The sequence below is a fragment of the Equus przewalskii genome, chromosome 28 (assembly GCF_037783145.1).
Source record: "Equus przewalskii isolate Varuska chromosome 28, EquPr2, whole genome shotgun sequence".
Classification (NCBI taxonomy): Eukaryota; Metazoa; Chordata; class Mammalia; order Perissodactyla; family Equidae; genus Equus; species Equus przewalskii.
The window spans coordinates 3,582,066-3,607,439 of NC_091858.1; the positions used below are offsets into that span (position 1 = coordinate 3,582,066).

General features: G+C 51.3%; 2 protein-coding genes across 2 annotated transcripts in view; both read left to right on the forward strand.

The window, feature by feature from the left end:
- ANK1 (ankyrin 1) overlaps positions 1–25,374 on the forward strand; it is a 622,216-nt gene that overhangs the window by 526,238 nt on the left and 70,604 nt on the right. The gene's annotated exons all lie outside the window — the stretch shown is intronic.
- SFRP1 (secreted frizzled related protein 1) overlaps positions 12,535–25,374 on the forward strand; it is a 45,823-nt gene continuing 32,983 nt past the window's right edge. Inside the window, exons 1-2 of the mRNA XM_008523167.2 lie at positions 12,535–13,390; positions 18,483–18,560. Of these exons, the coding sequence (XP_008521389.2) occupies positions 12,847–13,390; positions 18,483–18,560 (622 nt within the window). The 5' untranslated portion in view covers positions 12,535–12,846. The remainder of the gene's footprint in view (positions 13,391–18,482; positions 18,561–25,374) is intronic.

The window sequence follows — 25,374 nt, forward strand, 5'->3', positions numbered from 1 at the left end:
CAGGGTCCAGTCCAAACGGGAAAAGTCTGTTTTGTATGGCAAGTTATTACAGGATGAGTTCCTGCAGCCCGGAAAGAGCGGCCGCCAAGAGCTCTCCTGGTACAATAGGAGAGGTATGTGACCTTCCAAGTTCCCCATCTTGGCATCGCCATCTGCCGAGTGGATTACCTCAGACAGTGCTTGTTCCACACCCAGTTTGGCCAGGAGGGTGGAGGGGCCCAAGGCGAGTGTGCTGGGAGGGAATTCAGAGGCTTGGCATCCGCCAATGACCTACTGTGTGACCTCAGGCGGCTGTTTAATTTCTCTGAGTCTGTTTGAAACCTTCCTTTGCTCCCTGTCGAGACACAGAGCAGGTGGAAGAAGCTCAGAGTCTCTTCTCTTGGGGGGATGCATGACGCAAGGAATACATGCCTAGACTGGCCCTGTGATGCCCTGGGAGGGCAGGAGGCCCAAGCCAAGCAGACTGGGGTGGTGAGAGGCAACAGAGAGCAGTTGAGGAGGGTTTGTGCGTGAGGTGGAGCGAGGACACACGTCAAGTACAGAATCGTGCACATAGCAGGAAATCATTAAATATCTGATGATTGATTGCTGGCCTAAGAGTTCTCACTGCATACTTCACTTCCGTGTGGTCTGGAAGAAAGATGTAAAATACGACTCCACGTGCATCGTGACCTGGACAATAGGGGCAATTATCCAGAAGAGGTGAGCCCTTGTTCACCCCCTCTCCTACACTAAGTCTTTTGCAATAATGACCTGAGATTTTTCATGAAGCCGAACTTTTATGAACCTACGTAATTGAGGCTAATGTTCCATACTCACACTGTTCCTTCTGCCGGAGAAGAACATTTATGCTATTTTATTTGTCCATCTTCTTTTCTTTAACATTAATATTTATACTTTCACTTTTTTTCAGAAGTGATTTTTGGTTATTGTAGAAATTTTAGAAAATAAAGAGAAGCAAAAAGAAGACAGTTGAAACTGCCTATGATTCCAACAGAGATGGTCAATATTTCAGTGTGTGTATTTCCCGGTTTTTATAGTTAATATTTCAGTGTATCTATTTCCTGGTTTTTTAGCTCTCTCTTTTCTTTCTTTTCTTCCTTCCTTCCCTCCCTTCTCCTCCTCTTCTTTCTACTTTTCTGCAAAATTTGAGTCATACTATACATATGTTTGTATCCTAGATTCTCCATATGACATTCATTTACTTATTCATTCATGTATCCATTCATTCAGCAAACTTTATTTATTGAGCACCTGCTGGGCCCAGGGCCTTGCTCCATGGGATACAGTGTGAGCAAAACTGATACAAACCTCTGCCCTCCGGAAGCTTGCATTTTGGTGGTGGTAGTTGGGGGGAGACAGACAATAAACAAAATAAACGAGCAAAGTGCGCAGTGTGTTAGAAGATCACGAGAAGTAGGTGGGAAAATAAAGCCAAAGAAGCAGATGGGAGCGGAAGAGAGGGCTGGGTGCATTTTAAGGAGGAGTGACATCTGAGACTGAACTGGCAGGGCAATGTTCTCTCTTAAGATGCTCCATGTTCAATATCCAAACTCTGGGTGCTTGGAATGACTTCATCAGGTGTGCAAAACGTCTAGGCAAGATTCTTATATCAGCCATACTGATAATGCAATAGCTAAGAAGAAAAATGCAAAGAAAAGTGCTAAAAGCTTATGACCAGGTCCTGGGTCTTTCCCTCAGGGTGATCAGAGCATGTTTGCAGCAGAAAGGAGAAGGAGTCAGGGGAAGGCAGAGTCAGCTTGGGGCGACACTGCAGGTGCCCGCTCTGTACAGCTACGCAACGTGGTGGCTCTCTCGTCTACCCACTTTGACATAGGTATTACAGAGAGACAAAAAAATCACATCGGAACAGCTCTAGTTTTGGTGTTGGCTTTCTTTTTTCACACTGATCTCTGCCAAAGGTCATAATTATCAATGACATTTGCCTCGAGCTTTTCAGTTTTCCAAGTTCTGGTGTTTTCAGAATTCTTAATGCAATGTGAGATACGAAGTAAAGGAAGTATGGTCAGAGTTTCCTTTTCACAGAAAATTTCAAAGGCTGAAGGGGTGTAGACCCTATCTAGCCCAACTTCTTCATAGGTTAAGGACCTGTGGGCCGGAGAGGTGAAGAGATTACAAAGGTCACTCGGTGACCTCCAGCTGGAGAACTGCACTCTGAGCCCAGTGCTCCGTCCACTACAGCAGGTGTCTGGCACAGGTTTATGTTATGACAGCATCCTTCCCTTCCAGGAGCCAAGATTTTTTTCCTATGTAAATCTCCAAATAATAAAGATTGTTCTGGACTTAACCACTGGTACCTAGTCTCTCAAATTAAAAACAAAATCTGTCTTGCCTGTTTTAGACCAGCAGCTTCTTCACCTGCCTCAGGACCAGTGTGGCTCTGTCTCCGACGGGCCTGCATGGCTGTGTCAGCTTCACGGCTCTTTCCTGGGCCCTGGGGTGCTTTGAGTGTGGATCTCAGGAAGTTGCTTGGCGCTGGTGCCCCGGTGCCCATGGCCAACCCCTTCGGAAGCCCTGAATATGGACTTTGTCTGGCGGGCTTCACTCTGCTCCGAATGGACTAAAGCCAGTCATTTGGCAAAAATCAGCTCAGTTGCCGCCATTGTTCTTAAAGAGGCATTGCTGAATGAGCTGTGGGACTAATGTATTCTATTATGCCCCTCTGGCTGGCCTCTGAGTGTTGAGGAGAGGGCTGCATTCCACAGACGTTCCCTCCCCCAGCCCTCTGCTCTCCAGCCCTGCCTGCCTGGCCCCAGAGGGGAAGGGTATCTCACCTCCCAAGAGGAGCCCCTGAAGATCAGCTGTGGGGAAGGCACCCATCTGGAACCCCTGAGGTGGGAACAAAGGGTGCTGAGAGTGGCTGCAAGTCCAGTAAGAGAGCCAGGAATGGAAATGGAGAGGAGCAGAAGGCCCTGGAGCTTCTGCACAACGGAGCCGGAGCCGTCCCCGCCCTGCCTCCCTCACACCTCTGCTCTGCGGAGCACCTTCGCCAATCACGCGGCGTGTGTCTGCTGCCCCTTCTCCTCTGCAAACCACTTCCCGTCAGGAACATTCCTCCTCCAGAGGACAAGAGGGTCACGGGATTTGTTTTGAGCAGCCTGCAGATCTGTGGTTCCAGGGTCACTTATGCCGAACCAGGAGAGAAATATGATGTGTGAGAGATAAGGGGAGAGGCTCTGGAGACAGGGCGCCCCGGCTCGCACATTTATCATATAGGCCCTTGTGAGCACAAAGGAGGGGTCTGTGTGAGTCCTGGGACACTGCCTCTGGTTCCTTGTGTTGTGCAAAGCTAGACCTCCATCCAGGACTTCCCTTCACCTTGGAGAGCAGGAGGGGACTTCAGCCAGGGGAGGAAGGAGGGATGGCAGGGTGCAGGGTGTAGCCGGCTGGCTTAGGTGTCTTTCCTAAGAGGACAGAGGTTTGGCAGTGTGGCTTCCCTGGCCCCAGGGCTAGGCGAGCTCATTCCTCAGAGCTCTCTCTCCTCTTTGGACTTGAGCACGGCCTGGCTCTTCCTCCGGACACCCCTTTATCTGTTAGAAATGTACTTATTCTCATTGACGACAGCCACCCACCTCTGGGAGAGAGATCAGAAGGCTGAGAGCCTATTGTGTTCACCCTTTGCTCTGCGCACGCTGCCCCCTTGGTCAGCTTTGATGTGCATCTTTCTTCTCCACCTCTACACTTTTAGGGGTTTAGGACAACATCTTAGAGGTCCTCGCTTTTCCACATGGCCTAGCCCAGGTAAAGGTTATGTCAGGAGAAATAGGAGGTTGCAATTGAACTCCAATCTGAAATCTCCACTAATTGCGAGGAGGCAATTTCCTTGGGGTTGGGGGTGGAAATAAAAAATCTGGGAATGTGGATGAGTTAAAGTCATGTAGGATGCAGAGTGTCTCATCCTCCAAGAATATTTCATTCTCTTGTCAAGGTGCCAATGACAATGGCAATAAAAGAAAACATAAGTGGTGGCAGTGAGAATTACACGGCAGTTTAGGAAGCTGCCAGTTATATATTTACGGGCCGAAATGGCTGGAAAACCCTTACACCCGGGGAGTAAATGCAGAACCTGGAAAGCGCTGCAAGACTGAGTGGCTGTACTTGAGAAGTTCTTAGTTAGGAGCTTTATACTGCGTATTCAGCAATTTGGTGGTCTAGACTACAGCTAAAAATAAAGAAAGAACAAAAGGGTTTGAAGGACAAATTATGCTTTTCTGGGAGGTGGGGGCTATGGTTTTCTTGTAACACTCTAAGTGTTAGAAGGATTGATAAAAGGCAATGTTTGCATAGTGACAGATATTAAATATGATAAAATGTGGCACTGCTGGAAGATTCCAGAAGCCTCCAGATACACAGCTGCCTGTAGGACAGTGCCAGGGGAAGAAAGCCGGGTCTGTTGGCTCCCGGCTCCTGGCTGCTGCCATTGGCCTCAGAGCGCCGGGCGGGCTTCCTTGCTGCCTGCCCTCCACGTGGTAACGCCCCTGCAGCACTATTTCCTTAAGAGAAGAGAGCTGCCATCCATCCTTTCCATGAGGATGTGGTTTCACTGTGAAAGCATTGTCCGAATGTTCTGCACGTGGGGTGGCTGATGAGCCTCTCTGCGACCTCATCTCCTCTTTTGAAAGGTGGGGGTCCATAAGACCCTTCCAGTGGGGTGTTAAGTCGAGGGATACATATGGGTGACAAATCCACTGACACTTAGAAATTGGGTGTTTGTAGCTGTAGGAATTGAAGAGGAAGAAAGACACACAAACTTCTGAGCACATGGAAGAGTTTCTTAGAATGGGGCTTTTCAGTCTTAAAGATGCGTGGGATTTACCTAGGATTCTTGTTGAAATGCAAATTCTGGTTGAATATGGCTAAGGTGGGGCCTAAGATTCTGCATTTCTGACAGTTCCTGGAAGATACTGATGTTGCTGGTCTGGGGACCACACTTTGAATAATAAAGTCCTAGGAGACAGTAAAAATTAGAATGTTCAGCATTTGAATCCCTTGTCTGCTGTAAGAGCCCCTAAACTATAGGCCTGTGCTGGTTAGGTTTGTTTCTAGCTGCGTGAAAGAGAACACCCGATGGCTTTGGATTTCAACAAGTGAGGGGGAGATTGGAGGTCTCACCTAACAGGAATTCTGGGGTGGGCCACTCAGCTCATTCCTCATGACCCAGGTTCTTTCCATCTTTCTTTTCCTCCCTCCGAGTGTGTGGGCATTTGTCTTCATGCTTGTGGTCTCATGGTTGAAAGATAGCTGCTCCACCTCCCGGTATCACATCTGAATTCCAGGTAGGAAGAAGAGGGGAGGGTCGAGGTGCATGCCTTCTAAGCCCGTCTGTTTTCAAATGCTTTCTAGGGTGCCTCACTGACCAATCTGCACTTAGTTCTCACAGCTCAGAGCTGGATCGTAGGATCAGTCTCATTCAGTAATCGCATGCGGCAGGCACTGGGCTAAGTACTGGAGATACAAGGACAAAAAAGACATAGTTTCTGTCCTCAAGAATCTTCTAGAGGAACTCTAGATTTGTAAACAAGCAAAGGGTGTTTGAGGAGAGGTGCTTGGATAGCTGTGGTGCACAAGGGCAGACAGGGGACTGTCCTGGCCACTTCTAGCTGGGAGACTCCGGGGAGCAGTGAGCCCAGAGAAGGTGGAGCTGCTGAACCCCACATGGGCTGGGAGGCCAGCCCCGCTGGCAGGGGCAGCACGCACCCAGGCACAGAGGCATGAGGCAGCACGGTGCATTCTGGGAACTGCGTGTCCACTCACACCTCTGTTGGAACTGCCCCAGCGTGGGGATCCAGCTGGCACACACAGCCAGGGCTGCACAGGTGGTTTTTGTCTGGCATACAGTCCAATTGGTCATACCCTACCAGGTCTTAAATATTTTTACTATCACCCCTGGAAAGACTATGGAATTCTCAGAATGTCCAGGCCCTAGGCAGACCTCTCTCTCGTGGGTGTGTAGTGAGCCCTCTCTCTTTGCATGGCTCAATCTTTTCTCCCCTGGATCATTTCTCCTGGGCGTCCACGTGCCGGCAGGTCAGCTATATACATGGTTTATTGGCAGCTCGACTGTGCTCACCTCTGCACCCAGGGCAGGCCCAGGCACCCTTCCTAGCGGCAGTCCTAAACCCCTCACTTCTGAACCCTGCAGACACTCACTACTCCATCCCACGCCTCTTCTGTCCCAGGACCCCGCAGGAAGACACTTCATTTCCTTGCCCAGACCTTCAGACTTCCATCCTCCCCCTCTTTCAAAACCATCTTTTCCTTCTGGCTGGCCTCTTGGAAGAGTCTGATAAATTAATTCCCAATAAGACTTTAATGATTGTCACAAGCGCTCCGGGTTTCTCTCCCCAGGGGCTGGCATTTAACACAGGCAGTAAAGCGTAGCATAGAGTCAGCGGGATTGGCATCCAAACATTGGTGGTCCTGAGTTTGTCCCTCCCTAAAATGCTGTGGTGAGTGGACAGCTGGTGAGGGTCCCACCAGTCTGAGCCTCTGGGTCTTTTTCTGTCAAGTGGGAATAACAAACTCTCTGCCAGTGCAGAGCCTTTTTGTGGGGCTCAAATGCAATAATGCACTGGAAGTGCAACCTGGGAAAGGCTGCAGGAAGGCGGCGTACTATCAGAAGGGGCATGGTGCCCTGGCATGGAGCAGGAGTGCCTCCCCGCTGGATGGGGTGTGTGTTGCTCAGGCCCACAGAGAGACTGCGAGGGGGCTTCCCGGCAGCCCAGATGGAGCCCTGGAGGTGAGGCTCAGCCAGGGAGAGGCCACCAGCCGGGAGGGGAAGGAGTGATGGTGGGCACCCTCCCCCAACCCCAGCACCTCATTTATATCCAGGTTGTTTTCCGCTCAAACCCCTGAGGAAGGGGCCGAGCCGTCTGGCGCGCTGCCCCGAAGGGTTAGGTAAACAAGCGCGGCTCCTGGGGGACTGTGCCCCCGCTGGGCACCGCCCTCCCTCGGGCAGCAATCGTGGCAGATTTACGGGCCTCCTGTCACCAAAGCATGTACCACTTCACTTTCACTCCAAGGGTCCCCAGAGGGGAAGGGGCTCCTGAAGGCCACTTTTCCTGTGCTGTGGTGTCCTAAGCAAAGCCTCGAGCTCTGAAGCCGGGCTCTGGCACCAAGTGTTACCGGGGGAGCCCCCTCCCAGCTCTGGCACCAAGTGTTACCCAGGGGGAGCCCCCTCCAAGCTTCTCTTGCCCTTCCCCTCCATTTCCAGGTTCTGTCAGAGGCTCCCAGAAACCTGGCCTTCTAGGTACTAGCTCGTTTTCACACAGGATTGCATTAGGGTCTGGGGCTCCCGTCCATGCAAGATTTACAGGAAGCTCTGTTCTTCTTCGGGAATTGGTGGGTCCCTTTTCCCACCCACCCACAGCCCATCTTCTGCTGAGCAGCCTACCAGGGGAGTCCGACGTGGTGTCTGTGCACAAGGTCGGCTCTGGGATGGGGAGAGCCAGTACAAAAATCCCACAGTCTGTTTACAGTCTTTGTATAAGGTGCCGATCATCAGTTCCCTTAGGTTTCAGACCTAGGAAAGATTTTCCTTCCCTGCAGAAAGAGAGAACTATGGGAGTGATTCAGGCTTCCTGATTGCCTTGGTTCTCAGGAAACGCAGTGCAAAAGTGGTGCTCAAGGGCAGTACCTCTCAGCCTGGGCATTTCACATGACTGCCTCGCCTGACTCCCTGTTTATGCATTTATTGGGGTGGAAGGCCTTATTGAGCATGCTAGATGCTGGGGATGCAGGCATAAGGGGACAAAATAAGACAAGATCCTGGCCCTCCATGAGCTCACAGTCATGTACTCAAAAGGTCAACGTAAGTGCTGTAAGGAAGTGTGCACAGTGCTCTGGATGCAGGGCAGAGAGGGCAGTTAATCCGACTAGGAGGAGGAGGGGGGTGATGGGCCCAGAGGAGGTCAGGCAAGGCTGCCGGGAGGACGCAATGCTAGAAGGGATGAGTAGGTGGGTTTACCAGATAAAATACAGGATGCCCAGTTCAATTTAAATTTCCAATAAACAAGGAATAATTTATAGTATAAGTATATCCCATGAAATATTTGGGATATACTTATACTAAAAAAAAAATTATTTCTCGTTCATTGGAAATTCAGATTTTACTGGGAATCCTATATTTTTATTTGTGAAATTTAGGAACCCTATGAGTTAGGGTTTGGAGGGTGTTATAAAGAAAACAGCATGTGCTGACAGCACGTGCAAAGGATGGGAAGCAAAGGAGGAGCTGTTGAGTTGGGAAAGTGCAAGTATGTTCCTGAGCTTGGAGACTGGGCTGGGCAGAGGGAGGGGTGGGAGGCAAGGCTATCAGGAGAGACTTTGGAGGGTAAGATCTGGATGTCCTACAGAAGTCTGGGTTTCTTCCTGTGGACAATCAAAAAGTCTGGAAGGGTTTTAATCAGAGAAATAGTCCATCAGATATTTTTGTTTCTATTTTAGAAGTTACGTTAAAAATATGCATTTTAGTTTTAGTTCCCCCCTGTCTGGAAGGTGGCATATAAATTCCACAATTTATATATTTATAAATAAATTGATATGTTTATAACTGAATACAAATTGCCAAGCCCAGTTTGACAGAGCCTCATCTGGAGAGTGAGCAGGTGGTTCCTCTGAGCAGTGGGCAGGGGCTGTGACCATAGCCTTGCCCTTCAGGGCATGGCTGACAGCATTTTCCCAAGCCCACTGCTGGTCAGTTAGGGTGGGCACTGATGCCAGGGTGGTCTAGTGAGTAAAGAAATTATAGGGAGCAGAGTTTCTCTTCAGGAAAGGAAGAACATTCTGAACCTGGTGGCTGTGTCCCAAAGAAGTGAAGGGGTCAGTGGTGGTGGCTAGGATGCTCAGCCAGCCCGATCAAGAATGGTGCAGAGGTTCAACGATACCGTATTATACACTGAAAAATTTGTGAAGAGGGTAGATCTTATGTGAAGTGTTCTTACCACAATAAAAAATGATAATAATAAAGAAGGATGCTGTGGATGGATCCTTGCACGGGGCAGAGGTAGGGCTGGACTTTGCCTTCAACTCCGAAGTTTTCTGATTCTTCCCAGATATTCTGGAACCCTAGACAGCAGGTCAGGCCAGTCCTTGGGTCAGAGGGGCTCAGGATCAACAAGGGTGGGCATGGTATTTGCACCTCCACAGAGGCAGAGCGGAGAAGAAGCTTGTCCAGGTAAGAACATTACCGTGCTTCACCATGTCTGGTACGGCACAGCACTCTAAACCTTTCAGACTGAAAGGTTTCAGTCCTGAAAGCCCAGCCACGTGCCCCACTGACACTAGATAAGGAGAATGCACACATTTCATTTCATGAGGTAGCAGGGCAGAATTAATAGCTCTGATTTACAGATGAGAACTCTAAGGCCAGAGGGATGAAGTGCGAGTCACCCAGCCTGTGAGGAGCAGAACTGAGGCCTTACTCCATATTTCCTGACCCTGGACCAGAATGCTCTTCTCTGAATTGCACCAGACCCACCACCCGGCCACAGGCAGGAGGCACCCCTCCTGGCTGATGGAGAGGATGCTGAGTGTATCTTTGGAGAGTGTCATAAAAATCGGTGATGATGTGATAATAGACGAGAAAAGGAGGAATATGCTCAAAAGCACATCACCCCCCTCACACCCCTCCCCCCGCAAACAGTTTTTCTAGAAGAGAGCAGGAAGAAGATCTGGGTGGGATGAGGCCACCAGGTAGGCACCTGGGAGGCCTCTCAGTGACCCTGCTTAGTGACTTCTGTTCCTGGGTGGCAGTCAGCTTTGGGCAATGAAGGGACTGCAGAATGCTTCCTTAAGCTGCTGTCGTGAAGTAACAGGGAATGCACTTCCAATTTTCACGTGTAGGCCTCTGGCAGTGTGGGAAAATCAGAACTTTTTCAAAATGAAAAACACAAGTTTAAAGTTGCCTCTGCTCATTTAAGCCATTCAAGGAGGAATGTGCCTCCTGGCTCACTGCTCCCAAGCTTGAGATCCCTGGTTTCTAGGAGTTCTGTCATGTCAATAACATGTTTAAAGACCTTTTGTTCTAGAACTTTCTCCTCTACACACACACACATTCTTGCCATTAGGGAAAAGGAGACTGGGCTTTGAAGTGCAAAGTTTTGACAATATGAAAAAGGACCAAAAGAAAAAAATCCTGTGTGCACCTCTAAAATATGAAGTCTTCAGGCTGTTCTGCCTGGTGTTGTTACCCAGCACGCGAACTGACCGGCAGTGGGCAGTCATTCATCCAATTCCCAAGTGTGGGTTCAAGTCTATCAGTGGGACAGAGACCTAGAGTCCTTCCTTTCCAGCTGTGCCTCCAAGGAGCTAGAAATGTACGGGGTTAAGATTCTGGGGTCTTATTCCCACACTCCCCGTTTGTCCTTGAGACAATTGCGTCCCTGGTGTGCCCCAAGAGGCCTCTCCCTAAAGCAGGAAGACTATTTGGGGGTGGGGTGGTGAGTTGGGGGTCCAGAGTGATCAAAGTCAAAGAGGAACGACCAGTCAAGGCTAGGTCCTCCCAGGTATGGATTTGTGAAATTTACTCCTGACCAGATCTCCAGGACTGGTGGAGGTGCCGTCACCTGGACTAATTTCCAGCATTTTAATGGTGGACAGACCCAAGCCTTCCCACCATTTGGGGAAACTGTGCAAACGTGAGTGAGAGGTCAGCCAAGCCTGGATGCAGAGGTGAGAGGATGTTATCTAGTAACACAACTCCTTCCGAGGAGTGAGTAAACAGACACATTTGGCCTGGGACTGAGGGCCTGGCTGTAGGAGAGAAAAGGACCCCTACCAAACAGCTTTTTTCTCTAAATGCCCCTTGACTCAAGACGCAGTTGCTGGGTCTCCTGCGGTCTATTCTCTGTGAGGAATGTCTTCCACAGCTTCCCGGGCTGAGCATTACCAATTGTTTGGAGATTAACCCTTTGCCATCCAAAGTCTTGCTCTATCCCTCCAGCCCTTTCCCTCCTTCCGCCCCTCTTGCTCCGGCGCACCCTTCCTTACTTTGGGAATGACAGAGAAGCTGACAGTCTGCAGACGCCTCCTGTGTGCACAGTGCATGACAGTCTCCGTGTGGGCGCGAGTGCTTTAAGAAAAGAGCCTTGCTTCCTCACAGACTCTAGGAGTTTTACTTGGAATCTGTCCATCAAGAAATTTGGTCTGCAGAGTCCAAAGCAAGCTTTCCCAGAGCTTTACAAACAAGCTGGCCCCGCAAGGCAGCGCCTCCTAGGGTGTCCGCCTTGAGCTCTAAGATCTGTGGCCCATTTGCCACATGGGGCAGTACCACACTCTCCAGATACGGTTTTCACATCCTTGGCCTGCCTCCACCCACACTTCAAGACACTAGCAGTGTGGAAGCCCAGCGAACTATATGAACTGCTTGCTGTTGACTGCTGCCCCTGGAGTCAGCCATGGTCACACTCCTAGCTTTCTGGATCTTGACCCTCCCTCCCAGGGTTTGTTGGAAACATACACAGAATTCCAGGACCACTGAGGTGGAGGGGGGCAGGGAGACTTCTGTTCCTGCGGGCTGGATGAGAGGGCCAGGCTGTGTTTCTAATACTCTCCTGTGCCATCTGCCTTAATGGGGACCCTTGGTTTTTCACTTGAGGTTCCTGGGCCAGCTCTGAATGTAGCATGTGTGCCCCAGTGATGGACTTGATATTTACACAAACCACGCTGATGAGTGCACATGTGTTTTTAATGTCTTGGCTTTCTACACCACAAACATGTCAATGCGTACATACGTGCACACACAGACGTTCTGTCGGGCTGCGACTTATGAGTAGGGTTTTTCCCTTTTTTTTCTCCTTTTTCAACTGTCCTCTCAAAGCTAACACTTTTGTGAGCAATATTTCCAGCCACACTGAGCAACATTTACCTACTGCCTCCGGGGCTGTTTGAAGGCCGTCATCCGGTTGGCCCACCTGGAAAGGTACTACGTTTTTAAACCAGCAAACGGCCCCAACTACACCTTCCCTTGTCTTTGCGGGAGCCGAGTCCGAAGGGCTGGGCGTTTAAAAGCAGCCCTCCGTCGCTTCAGCCTTCCTGAGTCCCTGTTTGTGGGCAACGGCCTTTGTACTGCAGCTACAGAGAACAAAACCGAGGGAGTGAGCTGCTCGTCTGGTGAGCTGCTGCGTGAAATTAGGAAAAAATATTTTAAAAAAGTTTTCATTATCTCACGGATTTCCAAATACTGCTAAGGTTCCTTTCTTTTCTGCGAGCCGACTCAAGTTAAACACAGCCTTCAACTTTGTCTTTATCCACCCCGCACTTCGATCTAGTCTCTTTCTTTTTCCCCCTATTTTCTTTCGTTTCCTCCTACTTTTTTTTTTTCTTCTCTTTCTTTCTTTTTTTGGTTCTGTTTTTTAAGGAGTGTTGACCTGTGTCTAGTTCTAGTAAACCGAACCCTCTTGCAAGTGAAGCGATTGGCTAATTGCGCCGGTGACTGACGTGCCGCCTGAGTGCGGCTCGCCGCGGCCGGGCGCTGATTGGCTGCGCGGGCGACTCCGAGGGCTTTGCAACAGGAGCGCCGGGCACTCGAGTCCTGCAGCCTCGGGAGCGGGAGCCGCGCGCAGCCCGCCCGCCCGCCGCGCGTCCGGGAGCCGGGCCGCCCTCGGGCCGCGCGCCCTCTCCCCGCGAGCTCCCGCTGCGCCGCGCGCCGCACGCCGAGGGACGCCCCCGCCGAGCTCCGGGCAGGAGCGCGCGGCCGCCGGAGCCGGGCACGGGTGGGGACGGCGCCTTTTGTCCCCGGAGGTTCCTGCAAGTTTGCGGCGGGACGCGCGCGGGGAGGCGGCCGGGGCAGCCCCGACGTCGCGGGAGCGAGGGCGCCGAGCCAGCATGGGCAGCGGGCGCGGCGCTGGGGGCCGCCGCGGGGCCGCCGGGGGCGTGCTGCTGGCGCTGGCCGCCGGGCTGCTGGCCGCGGGTTCGGCCAGCGAGTACGACTACGTGAGCTTCCAGTCGGACATCGGCTCGTACCAGAGCGGGCGCTTCTACACCAAGCCGCCGCAGTGCGTGGACATCCCGGTGGACCTGCGGCTGTGCCACAACGTGGGCTACAAGAAGATGGTGCTGCCCAACCTGCTGGAGCACGAGACCATGGCCGAGGTGAAGCAGCAGGCCAGCAGCTGGGTGCCCCTGCTCAACAAGAACTGCCACATCGGCACCCAGGTCTTCCTCTGCTCGCTCTTCGCGCCCGTCTGCCTCGACCGGCCCATCTACCCGTGCCGCTGGCTCTGCGAGGCCGTGCGCGACTCCTGCGAGCCCGTCATGCAGTTCTTCGGCTTCTACTGGCCCGAGATGCTCAAGTGTGACAAGTTCCCCGAGGGGGACGTCTGCATCGCCATGACCCCGCCCAATGCCACTGAAGCCTCTAAGCCCCAAGGTAAGGCGGCCCCCTCCCACGCCCGCGAACCCCCGACCCGGGCGGGCGGGGAGCCGGGCATTGGCCGGGCTGCCGCGGGCGCTGCGGGAAAGCGCCAGCCACTCCGACCCCCGCCCAGCGCTCCAGCCCGGAGTTCGGATGTGCTCCCTAGAGGCTGCTCTCAAGCTGTGCAGAATGATTTTTAAAAGCTTCTAGTACGAACGAGGTGTCACTCAGCGCCCCTCCCGACCCAGGCGCCCCGGCCGCGGCGGCTGCGCGTGGGCCCCAGGCAAACACGGTCTGGTTCCTGGGGGGCTTTTTCTGGGATCCAGTCCCGCTGTTTCCATCCCGGCAACAAGGCCTTACGCTCCAAAGAAAAGGAGAGCTCTTCTGTCCTCTGGGAGGGAACCGAGTCCCCATCGAAGGTTTTAACACCCGAGACGGGATGCCCCAGGAGGAAAACACCAAAACTCCTAACCTTAAGTGTAGAAAGCCCGAGAAAATGCTAAGGCCAGCTTTGTTTATTTCCATGGATTCGATGAGGATTTTTTGTTGTTGTTGTTGTTCACAACTCTTTCCTTAGCTAGCCGTTCAGCCAAGTAGCTCCAGGACGGCTGCAGAACTGGCTGAGAAAAAAGTTTAGGAACCGGAGATTTCTGTTCCTCTGCCCCTTGCAGGGAACAGCCCAGGAGGGCTGGGGGTGGAGAATGTCTTCCTTCTCAGTCTTGCATACCCCCTGCTTCTCTCATTTACACACATCCTTGGGTAATTAGAAAGGTAAAAATGTAATTAGCTCATTGTTCATCTCTCCTTGGGGAGTGGGGATCCACAGATTGGAGACTTTCCTAACAGCCTGAGGGACAGCTGAGGTTCCTCTCAGAATCCCCTCCCACTTAAAGGGCAATTCTTGAGTGGGAAGAAAAAAATCCCACAGACGCGAAACCCCCAAAAACCAAAACCGAAAAGAAAACAAGCCAGCAAAAACCCAGCGTGGTGGCCTGACTTTCATAGTAGGGAATTCAACCCTGGCTTCTTCGGAAGCAGAGTTGAGGCTCAAAGATGCAGAGATAGTCAGAGATGGGGAGCCATACCCAGGTGCGCTTAGCCCAGCGGCGCTGTCCCAGGGCTTTTAGGGTGGGGGGACCTGCTGCTCGCTGACTTAGCTTCTCTTGAGGTGACGCCAGGAAGAGAAATGTCCACATAAGGGCGTGCTCCCCCAGAGTGAGGGTAGGGGTGGTGAGGGTGGCGGGGGAAGGGGCACCCTGAATTCTGAATGCTCTTGTTTATTCCAGGGAGGGAGGAGATCGGTCCCAAGTGAGCGCTGTTGGGTGGCCTGGGGCTGGCAGTGGGAGAGGCGGCAGCCTGCCTGCGGCAGCGGGGAGGTTGGGGGGCACTCTGCTCTTGGCTTCCTGGGGGTCTGCCCAGGGTTAACCGCGGGAAAGTGCAGCCCCTTGAGAGCGAGGGCTGAGCAGTGACCTACAGCTGACAAAGCACTTTGTGTTCTGTGCGCGTGGACCCTTCCCCTGCAGCCCGCAGGATTTTCCTTCTCTCCTTCCTCCACCGCCCGCCGAGGGGTTATGCCAGCCCTGCCCTGGGAGGCCGTGGCCAGCTCTGCTCCACCCCCACTTGTCTCTTCCTGAGACAGTCGGTGAACACAAAGTGGAGATCTTTAGGGGGGCATCTCCTGAAGGGAAGGTGGAGGGACAGGCTGGGCTGCCTACTTACAAAGGGGGAAGAGTCCTCTCAACCCAGCACCCCAAAAGGTTGGGATGGAGCAGTGCTGGGGTGGCAGAAACCAGGCAGTTGCTGCCTTCTGGAAGCCTTTTACTCCTTGGCTGCTGTTTGACTTGACTGCCATCTCCTCAGCCTGGGCCTCTGTGCCATCCTCCTCTCTCCCTCCCTCCAGGAGCGCTCAGGTAGTCAGTCAGCCTCCCGAGACCAGCTGCTTAACAAAGAAGAGCTCTGAGAGGACCAGGCAGGCGTGGGATGGGGAGCTGTCCTCCCCTCAGTATTTGTGGTGAGAGGCTCTCTCCTGAGACGTGACTTCCTCTGAGGCCACACGGCCATGAACTGTCAGCTGAGCACGGAGATGGGAGGGCTGTGTGTGTGTGTGTGTGTGTGTGTGTGTCTGTGTGTATGGAGGGGCAGGTGGAGACACACCAGACTGCCGGTCCTCGTAACCTTGTGGCTGGTGGCTCCAGAATAAGAACTGGTACTTTTGGACAGAATAAGCACACATGCACTACTTTTATTCTTTATTCTTTAAAATTAAAACTGAGTTTTCAGAGCAGTGCTGTATCTCTGAGTGATCTAGGCTGCGTTTTGTTCACATCCCTGGGCATGTACAGTTTTGGGGTATTGGGCAGGCCTTTGTGGCCACTTGTTATTAAAGATAAACTCTATAGTGAGAAATATGTCAGAAGACGCTTCCCGCCCCCCTCAAAAGCTGATGCCCAAGTTGCAGCAGCATCTGTTTTAGAACAAGCAATTGCTCTTTTTCCAGGAAAGTTATTTCTAAATCTTGCGCTCACATTAGACCTGTGCTCTCTGAGCCCGGTGAATGGTTGCTCTCCCTCCCTGCCAGGTTTTACTAGTTCAAGTTGTGTGAGCAAGCACACCCTTTCAGTTCAGTTTTCTTGTTGTTTAGGCATGTTGTGCATTCATTCAGCTTGGCTGTTTTAGTCACAGATTGCAGAGGCCATGGTGCCCTCATTTCCCCCTAGAGGCTTTGTAGGATCCATTCTCTGTGTTTTGAGGAGCTGGTCAGGGAAGACCTGTTGTGTGTGTGTGCGTGTGTGTGTGTGTGAGAGAGAGAGAGTATGTGTGTGCTTGTGTGTGTGAGTGTGTGCCTCTGTGCATGAGAGAGTGCTTGTATGTGTGTGTGAGTGAGACAGAGTATGCTTGTGAGTGTGAGAGAGAGGTGACCGGAGAATGTGCTGTGTGCATGTGTGTGCCCTGATTTTTAAAAAGTCACTTAATCTTGACTCCAGTATTGGATTTTCTCCTCTACTCCCCGTTAAATATTAATGAAACGCAATACCTTTTAGTGTTTGGTTCCTTTGCTTGAAACGTTATTTTAGATACACCTTAAAACAGCGATCTAGTTCACTCAGCCGGATGACCGGGTGGATTTCTCCTGCTGAGGCAGCCTGCAGGGCCCCAGGGACAGTCCGGAGGGGGTGCAGATTAATATTGCATTACACATTCCTTCCTTCTCTGGATCAGACTGCTCCGGAGTCAGCTCTAAGGAAAGTGAGTTGGGGAAGGCCATGTTGAGAACACACAGGGCTCGCCCCAGTGAGCTGCTGCCACCCTGAGAGGTGCTGAGGCCTCTTGAGTGGACTGAGGAAAACGCCCTGCAGTGTATAGAGCCGTCGGAACTCAGAGTGTCCAGCGGAGATGATGTGAGTGTGTGGAGGGGGTGGAGACCTGGTGTTTACATTCCAACAGCCCTGGCCCTGCTACTTGTTTGGTCAAGATTATATTCATAGAACCTCGCAATGTGATGACTTCCACTTTTTTTAAATAACCCAAACAAGGAAAATCTCAAAGCACAGTTTACTCTCCCAATATAGGTAACATGGTCCTTCCCATATTGCAGAACTTCCTTTCCCTGTTTTTCTCCCCGTGGAAGCGAGACACTACTTGTGGAGCCCAGTCTCAAGTTCTGGGTGAAAAATACATTTCCAACATCTGGGCCAAAAGACAGTCACACAATCTTCTGCTTGGAGGGGGGCAATGGTTCTTGCTGCACTCAGACTCTGGATGGGTTTTGGCCCTGGGTACAGAGAAAAGGTGGGTGAGGAGTCTGTCCATAAAGACTAAGGTGTGTGGTCTCTCCTGGGCCACGCAGGGACCCTGCTTGGAAGTGAGCAGTGGTTGTGCATCATCTCCCCACTGTTGCTAGCCTGCTGGCCAGCTGTGGACCAGCCGTGTCCTGGGATTGGCCTGGGAGGGCTGCGCAGCTCCCTCCTTGTCATCCATCATGGAGGCTTTGCCCATTTCACTGAGCTGTGGAGAGGAGAGGGGAGGAAGAAGATGAAGAGCCTTATATCTGAGCAGAGGTCGCTCAGCACACCATCCTGCCTTGGGGTGACTTTCCTGTGCTTCTCAGCTCCAGGCTGTGCTGTGCCAGGAATGGAGTGTTCTTAGAACGTGCTAATGCTTTTCTGGATCGTAGATGAAACTCCAAGTTGTTTGATGGACGATGATGGTGATGATGACGATAGTGATGGTGGTGATAAGCCACCTCACCCTTCTGGGGACTCCACTGTACCACTTTCTCCCTGCCCTTCTCTCGCGGCTCTTTATCTCCCAGGGGTCCCTCCAGCATTGGCAGCATCTGGGCTTGGAGGAGGCCTCTGAAACCTCCTGCCCCTGCAGCTTAGCTGCCTCCCAGTGGCCCTCCTGCCAGCCACACACACACCTCCTCTTCAAAGCACTTCACAGTGTTATGAAAACGCCTCCAGAGGGTTGCTCCCTGTCCAGCTTTGTCCTCCCATTTGGCAGCTCTTGCTAGTGTGGCCCCCAGCCCCCACCCAGCTGCTCCTGCGTCCCGCCCCTGCAGGAATCTACTGCAACAGCCCTTGGGGAGTGGGGTGTCCAGGGCCTGAAGTTGGAGTTTAGGGGTCTGGCTGAGTTTCTTTTTTGGCTCCTAGAGATCCAGTCAGATTGACCTGTTATCCTCATGGGAGTTTGAGAATGGGAAGGGGGTAGGAATCAGGGCGGGGGAGGGAGAAAGAACAGGAAACAACTGTAGCGGATGTGTTTGGTTTACAAGTCAGCTTTTCCTGGGGACCCAGCACACCCCATCAAGCCACACTTCATGGGACCTGCCCCACCCAGCCCCAGATAGTGTTGGTTTAAATAGCTGTGCCATATTCAACAACTCTGGCCCCCAGATTTTCAAGAAACTGTATGTCTGTTGATGGCTTTAGGTCCTGGCCTCAAGGACTCTTCTTTTCAATTCTCGGGTTGTCCTTCAGAAATTCCAGTAGACTGTTAACTGCTTTCAGCCTGGTCCCGGGGTTGATCTCTTCCGCAGGGGTGGTTCCTCCCTGCCCCTCCACCCCCTCAACTCACAGCTCCTGTTTCTCTCCCTTTCTCGTCCTAGGCACAACGGTGTGTCCTCCATGTGACAACGAGTTGAAATCTGAAGCCATAATTGAACATCTGTGTGCGAGCGAGTTTGGTAAGAAAGCATCCCTGGCCGCCTCGGGGAGGTTTGGCCTCCCTAGTTCCTCTTGGTCCGTGTCCCTGATAAACAGAGAGCCTGTTGATGCGTCATTTTGGAGCTTTGTATTCTCTACCTGCGCCCCTGCCGAATGGCTGCTTTCTCAGGCAGATGGAAGGCTCACTGTTGTGGGAACTGGCCTGGTGTTACTAAGTCAGACTTTGTTTCTGCCCTGCTGTGTGGGGGGTCACTGGATAGGTTTTGGGGGCCCTTCTCTAGGAGTGGAGGAGGCAGACTTGGGGGCGAGTGGAGAGGAGCTTGGGGAAAACACCACTCCTTGAACGCTCCAGGAGGTACAGCGGGCAGCCTGGGCTGGCCTTCTCTCCGCACTAGCTCTCTTTCCATCCACCCCTAGGTGTCAGCACCCCTCTACCCAGGACCTGAAATGGCTGATGGCGGGTGCCTTCCTAAGGGAGGGGGAGAGTCCAATGCTTAGGGCATTCAGAGGAGGGGCCCCTATCAGGTCCTTTCAGGCAAGGAAAGTTGACATCGCCACTGTCAGGGGATTTCTCTCCTTCTTCCCAAATTACTCCCAGCTAAGAGGGAATTCTGAATGAGCCTTTCCAGCCCATGGAAGGGCTGGATGTGGCCTGGGGAGCAGATCTCAGGTGGCCTTTCAGGGCAGGACCCTTGTAGTTGGCCCCACAGGAGACCCGGGCTCCAGATACCCTGGGAGTCTCTCCTCTGGGAAAAGTAAACCGCATCTCTGTGAAGGGCCGACTCCCTCGCCCCTGCCTTTGTTTCGTATGGAGGCCGAGGAGTGGCTCGGGCCAGGCCCACTTTGCCCAAGGACAGGTTCAGCCTGATGCTGAACAGGGCGTTTGTCATGATCCTGCGCTGTGTCCCTGAGGCTGGATTTCTTACAGAATTCTTATCAGGAAAAGCAGGACGGTAGGTAATCTGAGTCTTTATGTTCATTCAGGCTACCTACTCCATGTTTTCATTAACCAGACATTAAATAACATACACAAAAGGGCCTTGTTCTGGCAAAGTGCCATGTCTGAATGAGCCGCACACATGTGCGCGCACACGCGGTTGAGGGAAATTGTACATGTGACAGATCTGTTCTCAGGGTACTTGTCGTGGTGACTGAAGGGGAAAGTTGGAGAATTCAGACCCTTTGCCACGGCGAGCTTCTTGAGGATGGATGTGTTTTGCTTGCCTTGTCTCTGCACTCAGTGTCTCTGCTTGCCTCCTCTGTTCTTGGTGGAGGACAGCAGGACCTCCAGGAAGATGTGGCCTACTCTGCATTTTGCTGCTTGTGTTTGAGGCACACCCTTTTTCTTGTTGCCGTTTTAAAGGAACTCAAATAACATGGTAGCAGGCACCTGCAGTGATGTGTGCACACACTGATACCCTCGCCTCTAACAGTGGGAACGTTTGCCTCCTGATGGCGCTCTTGCTTCCTCAGCAGGTGCTGAAACCCAGCTTGGCCTGGTGGGTCTCCTCCCGTACAGTCTGCGGGAGCACAGCCCCACATTGCCTTCACGCCTGGCTCTTCCTCCCCCATGGGCTTGGGACTCCTTCCCAGAGATGCATTAGAACAGAAAAAAGGGATGTAAATCACATCTCTCAGAAATCCTGACTAGAAGCCTTTTGCTGCATGGCTGGCGCAGGAGGAATCTGTTCAGATACGGCTCTGACCCTGAAAGTTCCTTATGAGGGATGACTGAGGGGCTGCTTCTAGATTTCATGGATCCTCTTCAGAGATTGTAGATCCCCACACTCATTTTTAGAAGTTGGCCCACTGACATTTCAGCAAATCCAGGAAATCATGTCAGAGTAAACTCTGAAAGGTAATAGCTTAGCTGATGTTTTATGCTCATATGATTTCTGTCAGGTTCGGCTCCTGAGGGAAGCGTGATGGGAATCCCTGAGCTGACTGTGAGGAGGTGACTGGCAGGGCAGCCTTCCTTTTGAGGTGACTGGCAGGGCAGCCTTCCTTTCGGGGAACTCGGATTCAGTGTATCGCATCATTTGTCGATTCACGGATCCATTCATTCAATGTTTCTGGAGTGCACAGTACTGTGCTAGATGCCGTATCCAAAAATACTTACCTAGGATAAATTAAAATTTAATTCCAAAAGTTTTTTAACCCTGACCAAACAGTCGTCAGTGATTTCCTAGAGAATCGTGGAGTCGTTTTCTAATTCACCGGCTGAAGAGGGGGCTGTAGGAGCTCAAGGCCGAAGTTAATGTTAAGGAGCTGTGAGAAGAGAATCCATGTCTCTGTGCTCAGAATCTTTGTTGGGAACTTACCAGCCTGAACCTGTCAGTGGGTCTCCTCTCCACTACCTCAGTCGCCCACCAAAATTCTGGCAACCGGGGGCTTTGTGGCAACTAGTTAAATAGAGACATTCCCTGGACGTGGGCTGAAGACACAAGGCTTGGGAAAGAATTCGAATCTGGAAGGTTGACCTTCTGGTGTAGGGCAAGGGCCTAGAGGGTGCTCAGGTAACTCACCTGGGGATGGACAGCCTTTCCCCACTGCATAGGCACCTGCGAAGTCAGCAAGCCGCCTGCTGCCTGCCTGTAGGAGGGAGCAATCTATCTTGTTTTAATAACCAATCAGGTCTTGGTGATTCTGAGTGATCAGCTGTTTGGGACTGTGTTTTTTCAGTCCTGAGATTATTTTCTTCTTGAGTTCATAGAACTTTTGAGTTCTCTTGGACACGATGGGTCATCTTATCCCATCCACTTATTTCATAAATAGGGCATCTGACTTTCCTAGCTGGCGTTTGTTTCCTCTCTGTCATACCGCCTCCTCACGTAGGAGAAGATGAGCAGTCACTGGGTTTTGCCATGGAGGCGTGGGTCTCCTCAGCATGGGTGTGCTGCATGCCAGGCTTCTTTGATCTGGATGCGGGAGAGACTTTTTGGTTTTTTGTTTGTAATGTTCTTATAAGGCAATAAATAGGATTTTTTTCTCTCTCTCTGCGGGGGCTGAGCTTAGCTCTGCCCTTCTCAGCACCCTGGAGAATGCAGCCTTGTTGGGAAACTTGTTTCCTACTTTAGTTCATTTCAAGTGAGGGAGGCAGTCAGCCACACTGATGGGATTCAGTTAGGGAACAAAGAAATTCAGCAATGCAAGCTGACACATAACAGAGGAGAAAAAGAATGTTTTATTCCCTACTCCAGGGATCAAACTTTGCATTAAGTGGCCCTGACATCCCTGGTGGGAAGACATCAAGTTGTTGGAAGGCTCTCTGTGAGCCGCAGGAACAAGGGGTGCGTTCCTTCTGGGTCAGCATGCACACTTGCCCTCCTGCCAATGCATCCGTGGACTCCTGCAGCCTCCGTGGAGCTGGTCATACCCATTACCTCCTTCCCGGGCAGTGCATTTTTAACTGTCTGGCAGGTCTGCTTGGCCACTAGTCTCTCCACCCCTGCACTGTACCCCCTCAGTTCAGAGCACATTTTTTCCCCCAACAGGGAAAAACATCACTAGAAACACCTGTGTGCTGATGCTCAGGAATGCAGCTGAATCAGCCCGGATCAAGCACCAGATGTGGGAAAGCCAAAAGTTAGATGGTGCAAAGTCTCCGAATTCAACCTGGTGGCCAGCCTGCCTGCAGTGCTTCAATTAGGACGCGCTGCTCTGCTTTTTGTTCTCGTTCTGATTTTCCTGCTATCCAACAACCGGGGGCTGCTCTTTTCTCTTAAACAGGCCAATGTAGTAAATGTAAGCTGCCGCTCTGATGATCCTGCTGTCGACAGCTCAGTGCCACAGCCGTCTTTCCTGCAGGTTCGCTTATCCAGGGATGTGAGGATCTGATGTCTAATTGCTGAGGTTAGGACTCCGCCTCTGGCCACTGTCCCTCGCTTCTTCTCCAGTATCTGTAAACACCCTTAAGCTTTTCTGGAAATGTGTGTGATGATATACTTCTGCTAAGGCATTTCAGAGCTTCCTCTTGTACGGGCTTCTCCAGTTTTTTGAGCTTGAGAGTTCAGGTGGCAACTTTTTTAGCCTGGTATTTTCTTGCTGTGGAAAAAGATTTCTTTGCCCCTAGAAATTTTCCTTGCCTTCTGGAAGGATTTTTTTTTTCCTGTTTATATGTTTCCCCTAAAGAGTAAAACCATACTTTGCAACACTAAAATGAGTCAAATAGGAATGAAAAAAATTCAGCTCTCACTGTTAGCATTCGGGAATATTTCCTAGAAGAAATATTTTCAGAGGCTCCCGAACCTTCACTAGCCCTGTTCTCGTTCTGCTTCACTCTTCTTTCGAGGTGTCTTGGCTGTGCTGCTGTTGGGAGGCACAATGTTTTGCTCTGAAGTGCAGTTTGATCTCTTGCAAAAAGCAGGTTCAACCTTTCCAAACTAAACCTTGGGTTTCCTCCTGCCAGTGAGGGGTCTGGCTGCCAGCACCGTAGCCGCAGCATCTGTAGGCACTTGGGAGCAGAGTTTGTATCGTGTACCCTGTTTTACCTAATATACGAGGCTCATTAACTGTGAGATGCACTACTTGTTTTGTACCACTGACAAAGAAAACACACGTCATGTTAAAATGTGAAGATAATCTGTGTCTTAGAATGAACAAAACAAGGCCTGTTTGTACTTAAATAGTCTTTGGCACAGCGTCTTATATTTTTAGGCATAAAATAAAAGTTTGTCAGATAAGTCCATGAATGACAAGGGATGGCAGGGGTATGGCAATTGGACTTCCTTTTTAATAAAAGGAGAAAGCTCTTTTCCAAGTGGATATGCACAACTTGTTTATTAAGTTCAAGGAAAACTTCATGCCCTGTTTTGGGTGATTGTGTATGTGTATATGTAAAAAAAAAGCCCTAACATCCAGAAATCTAGTTCAGTCAAAGTAAAATTAAATAGACATGGGAGAAGGAACTGTTACCCCTGGTGGAATTGGCAGGCTGAAAACAAGTGGTTTTTATTGTCACTGAAGATCTCTAAATACGTATTCCATCCACAGATCTGTAAATACTTGGAATGAGTTGTTATGGCATTTCATGTGTGGGAAAATGTGGGACTGGCGCTTTAATGCACTGAAAGAGTAACTCTGAGCGCACGGCCGGCCTCCCGTTCTGAGTGCTCATCCCGTGCGTGGGTTGGGCTGTGCAGTGCAGAGACCATGGCTGAAGCTGAACCTTCGAAGCTGTCCAGTTGGCCGGGTGAGTTGTGATGTCAGTTTCTGCTCCCCCACGGTCTCGGATTAGAGAGTTCCTGAGCGGGCCCCAAATCTGGGGTCCTGGCCAGAGGAATCAGGCCCTGGGCAGTTTGGGCCGAGATCACATGGGGAGCACTTTGCACTCTGAAGCCATGTTGAAGAACACAAGGAAAAGCTGGGAAAAGAGCCAGATTTCCCCCTCCGGTGCGGATGGTACACCCTATCTCCACCTGTAATTCTTTCGTGGCTGTAACTGTGGCAGGAAGATGCTTCGATAAGGCAGACGTCAACAAGAAACGCTGTTCTGTGCGTCTTTGAACCTATAAAAGCACGTTGAAGCCTGGGGAGGGGACAGAACCCAGGACCCACGGAGGGGCACAGCGTCCTCTGGGCCGAGTGCAGTCCTCCCCCTGTCGCTGTGTGCACGCCCTGCAGCAGTGGGCCAATCTCCTAACCTCCGCAGGCCTCAGTTTCCCTCTGTGAAATGGCACCTCGTACCCAGGTGTCGGTTCTGGGGAGGAGCAGACGAGGTGGCGTGTGAGGAGGCCGGCTCTGGGCCGCACACAGGCTGCCTCATTCCAGGTGCACTTCAAGGGCGAAGCAGCCCAGCTTTCTGTCCTGGGCAGGTGAGGCCTCCCTTCCTGGCGCTCACTGAAGGATCAAGGGGTGCAGCCAGGGACTCTCTGTCTTCTGCTCTCAGCATATTTATTGAAATCTTTCCTGAACCTTCTGTTTTTAGCCCTTGCTCCTCCTCCTGTCTTGCTAGAATAACTGCTTTTCTTTGTCCTAAGACAGATGTAGGTGTGGGCACGGCTGATTTAGGATTGTCTGACGCGTGACTTCTCCCTCTTTGTGGTTAAGTCCAGCTCTGACTAGGTTTTTCCTTGGGATGGTCAGTTGCTAACCGGTGTGGTCTGGGTGTCCTTTGAAGTCCTGTCCACCCTCGATTCTGTGAGTCTCTGGTTGTGATTTGCCCTGCCCCAGCCCTCCTGCCTAGGCGTCCTTATCATTTTTTAAAATTTACTGTGGTAACATATATATAACATCAGGGCCTGCCCCGTGTCTGAGTGGTTAAGTTCCTGCGCTCCGCTTTGGCGGCCCAGGGTTTCACTGGTTCGGATCCTGGGCGTGGACATGGCACTGCTCATCAGGCCATGCTGAGGCAGTGTCCCACATGCCACAACTAGAAGGACTCACAACTAAAAATACACAATTATGTACCAGGGGACTTTGGGGAGAAAAAGGAAAAATAAAATCTTTAAAAAAATATGTACATAACATAAAAGTTACCATTTTAACCATTTTTAAGTGTACAGTTCTGTGGCATTAAGTACATTCACATTGTTGTGCAACCATCACCACCATCCATCTTTGGATATTTTTCATCATCCCAAAATGACGCTCTGTATCCAAAGACTAACTCCCCATTCCCGGCTCCCCAGCGCCCAGAAACCACCGTTCTTTCCGTTCCTGAGTTTGACTGGTCTAGGTACTGCATATAAGTGGAATCATGCAGTATTTGTCCTTTTGTGTCTGGCTTATTTCACTTGGCGAAATGTGGTCCTTATCATTTGATGTATGTATAAACTATCATGGAGAAGGGAGCAAGAGCGGTTTGCCTTCAAGCCCACCTCTGTTCTCTGAGGC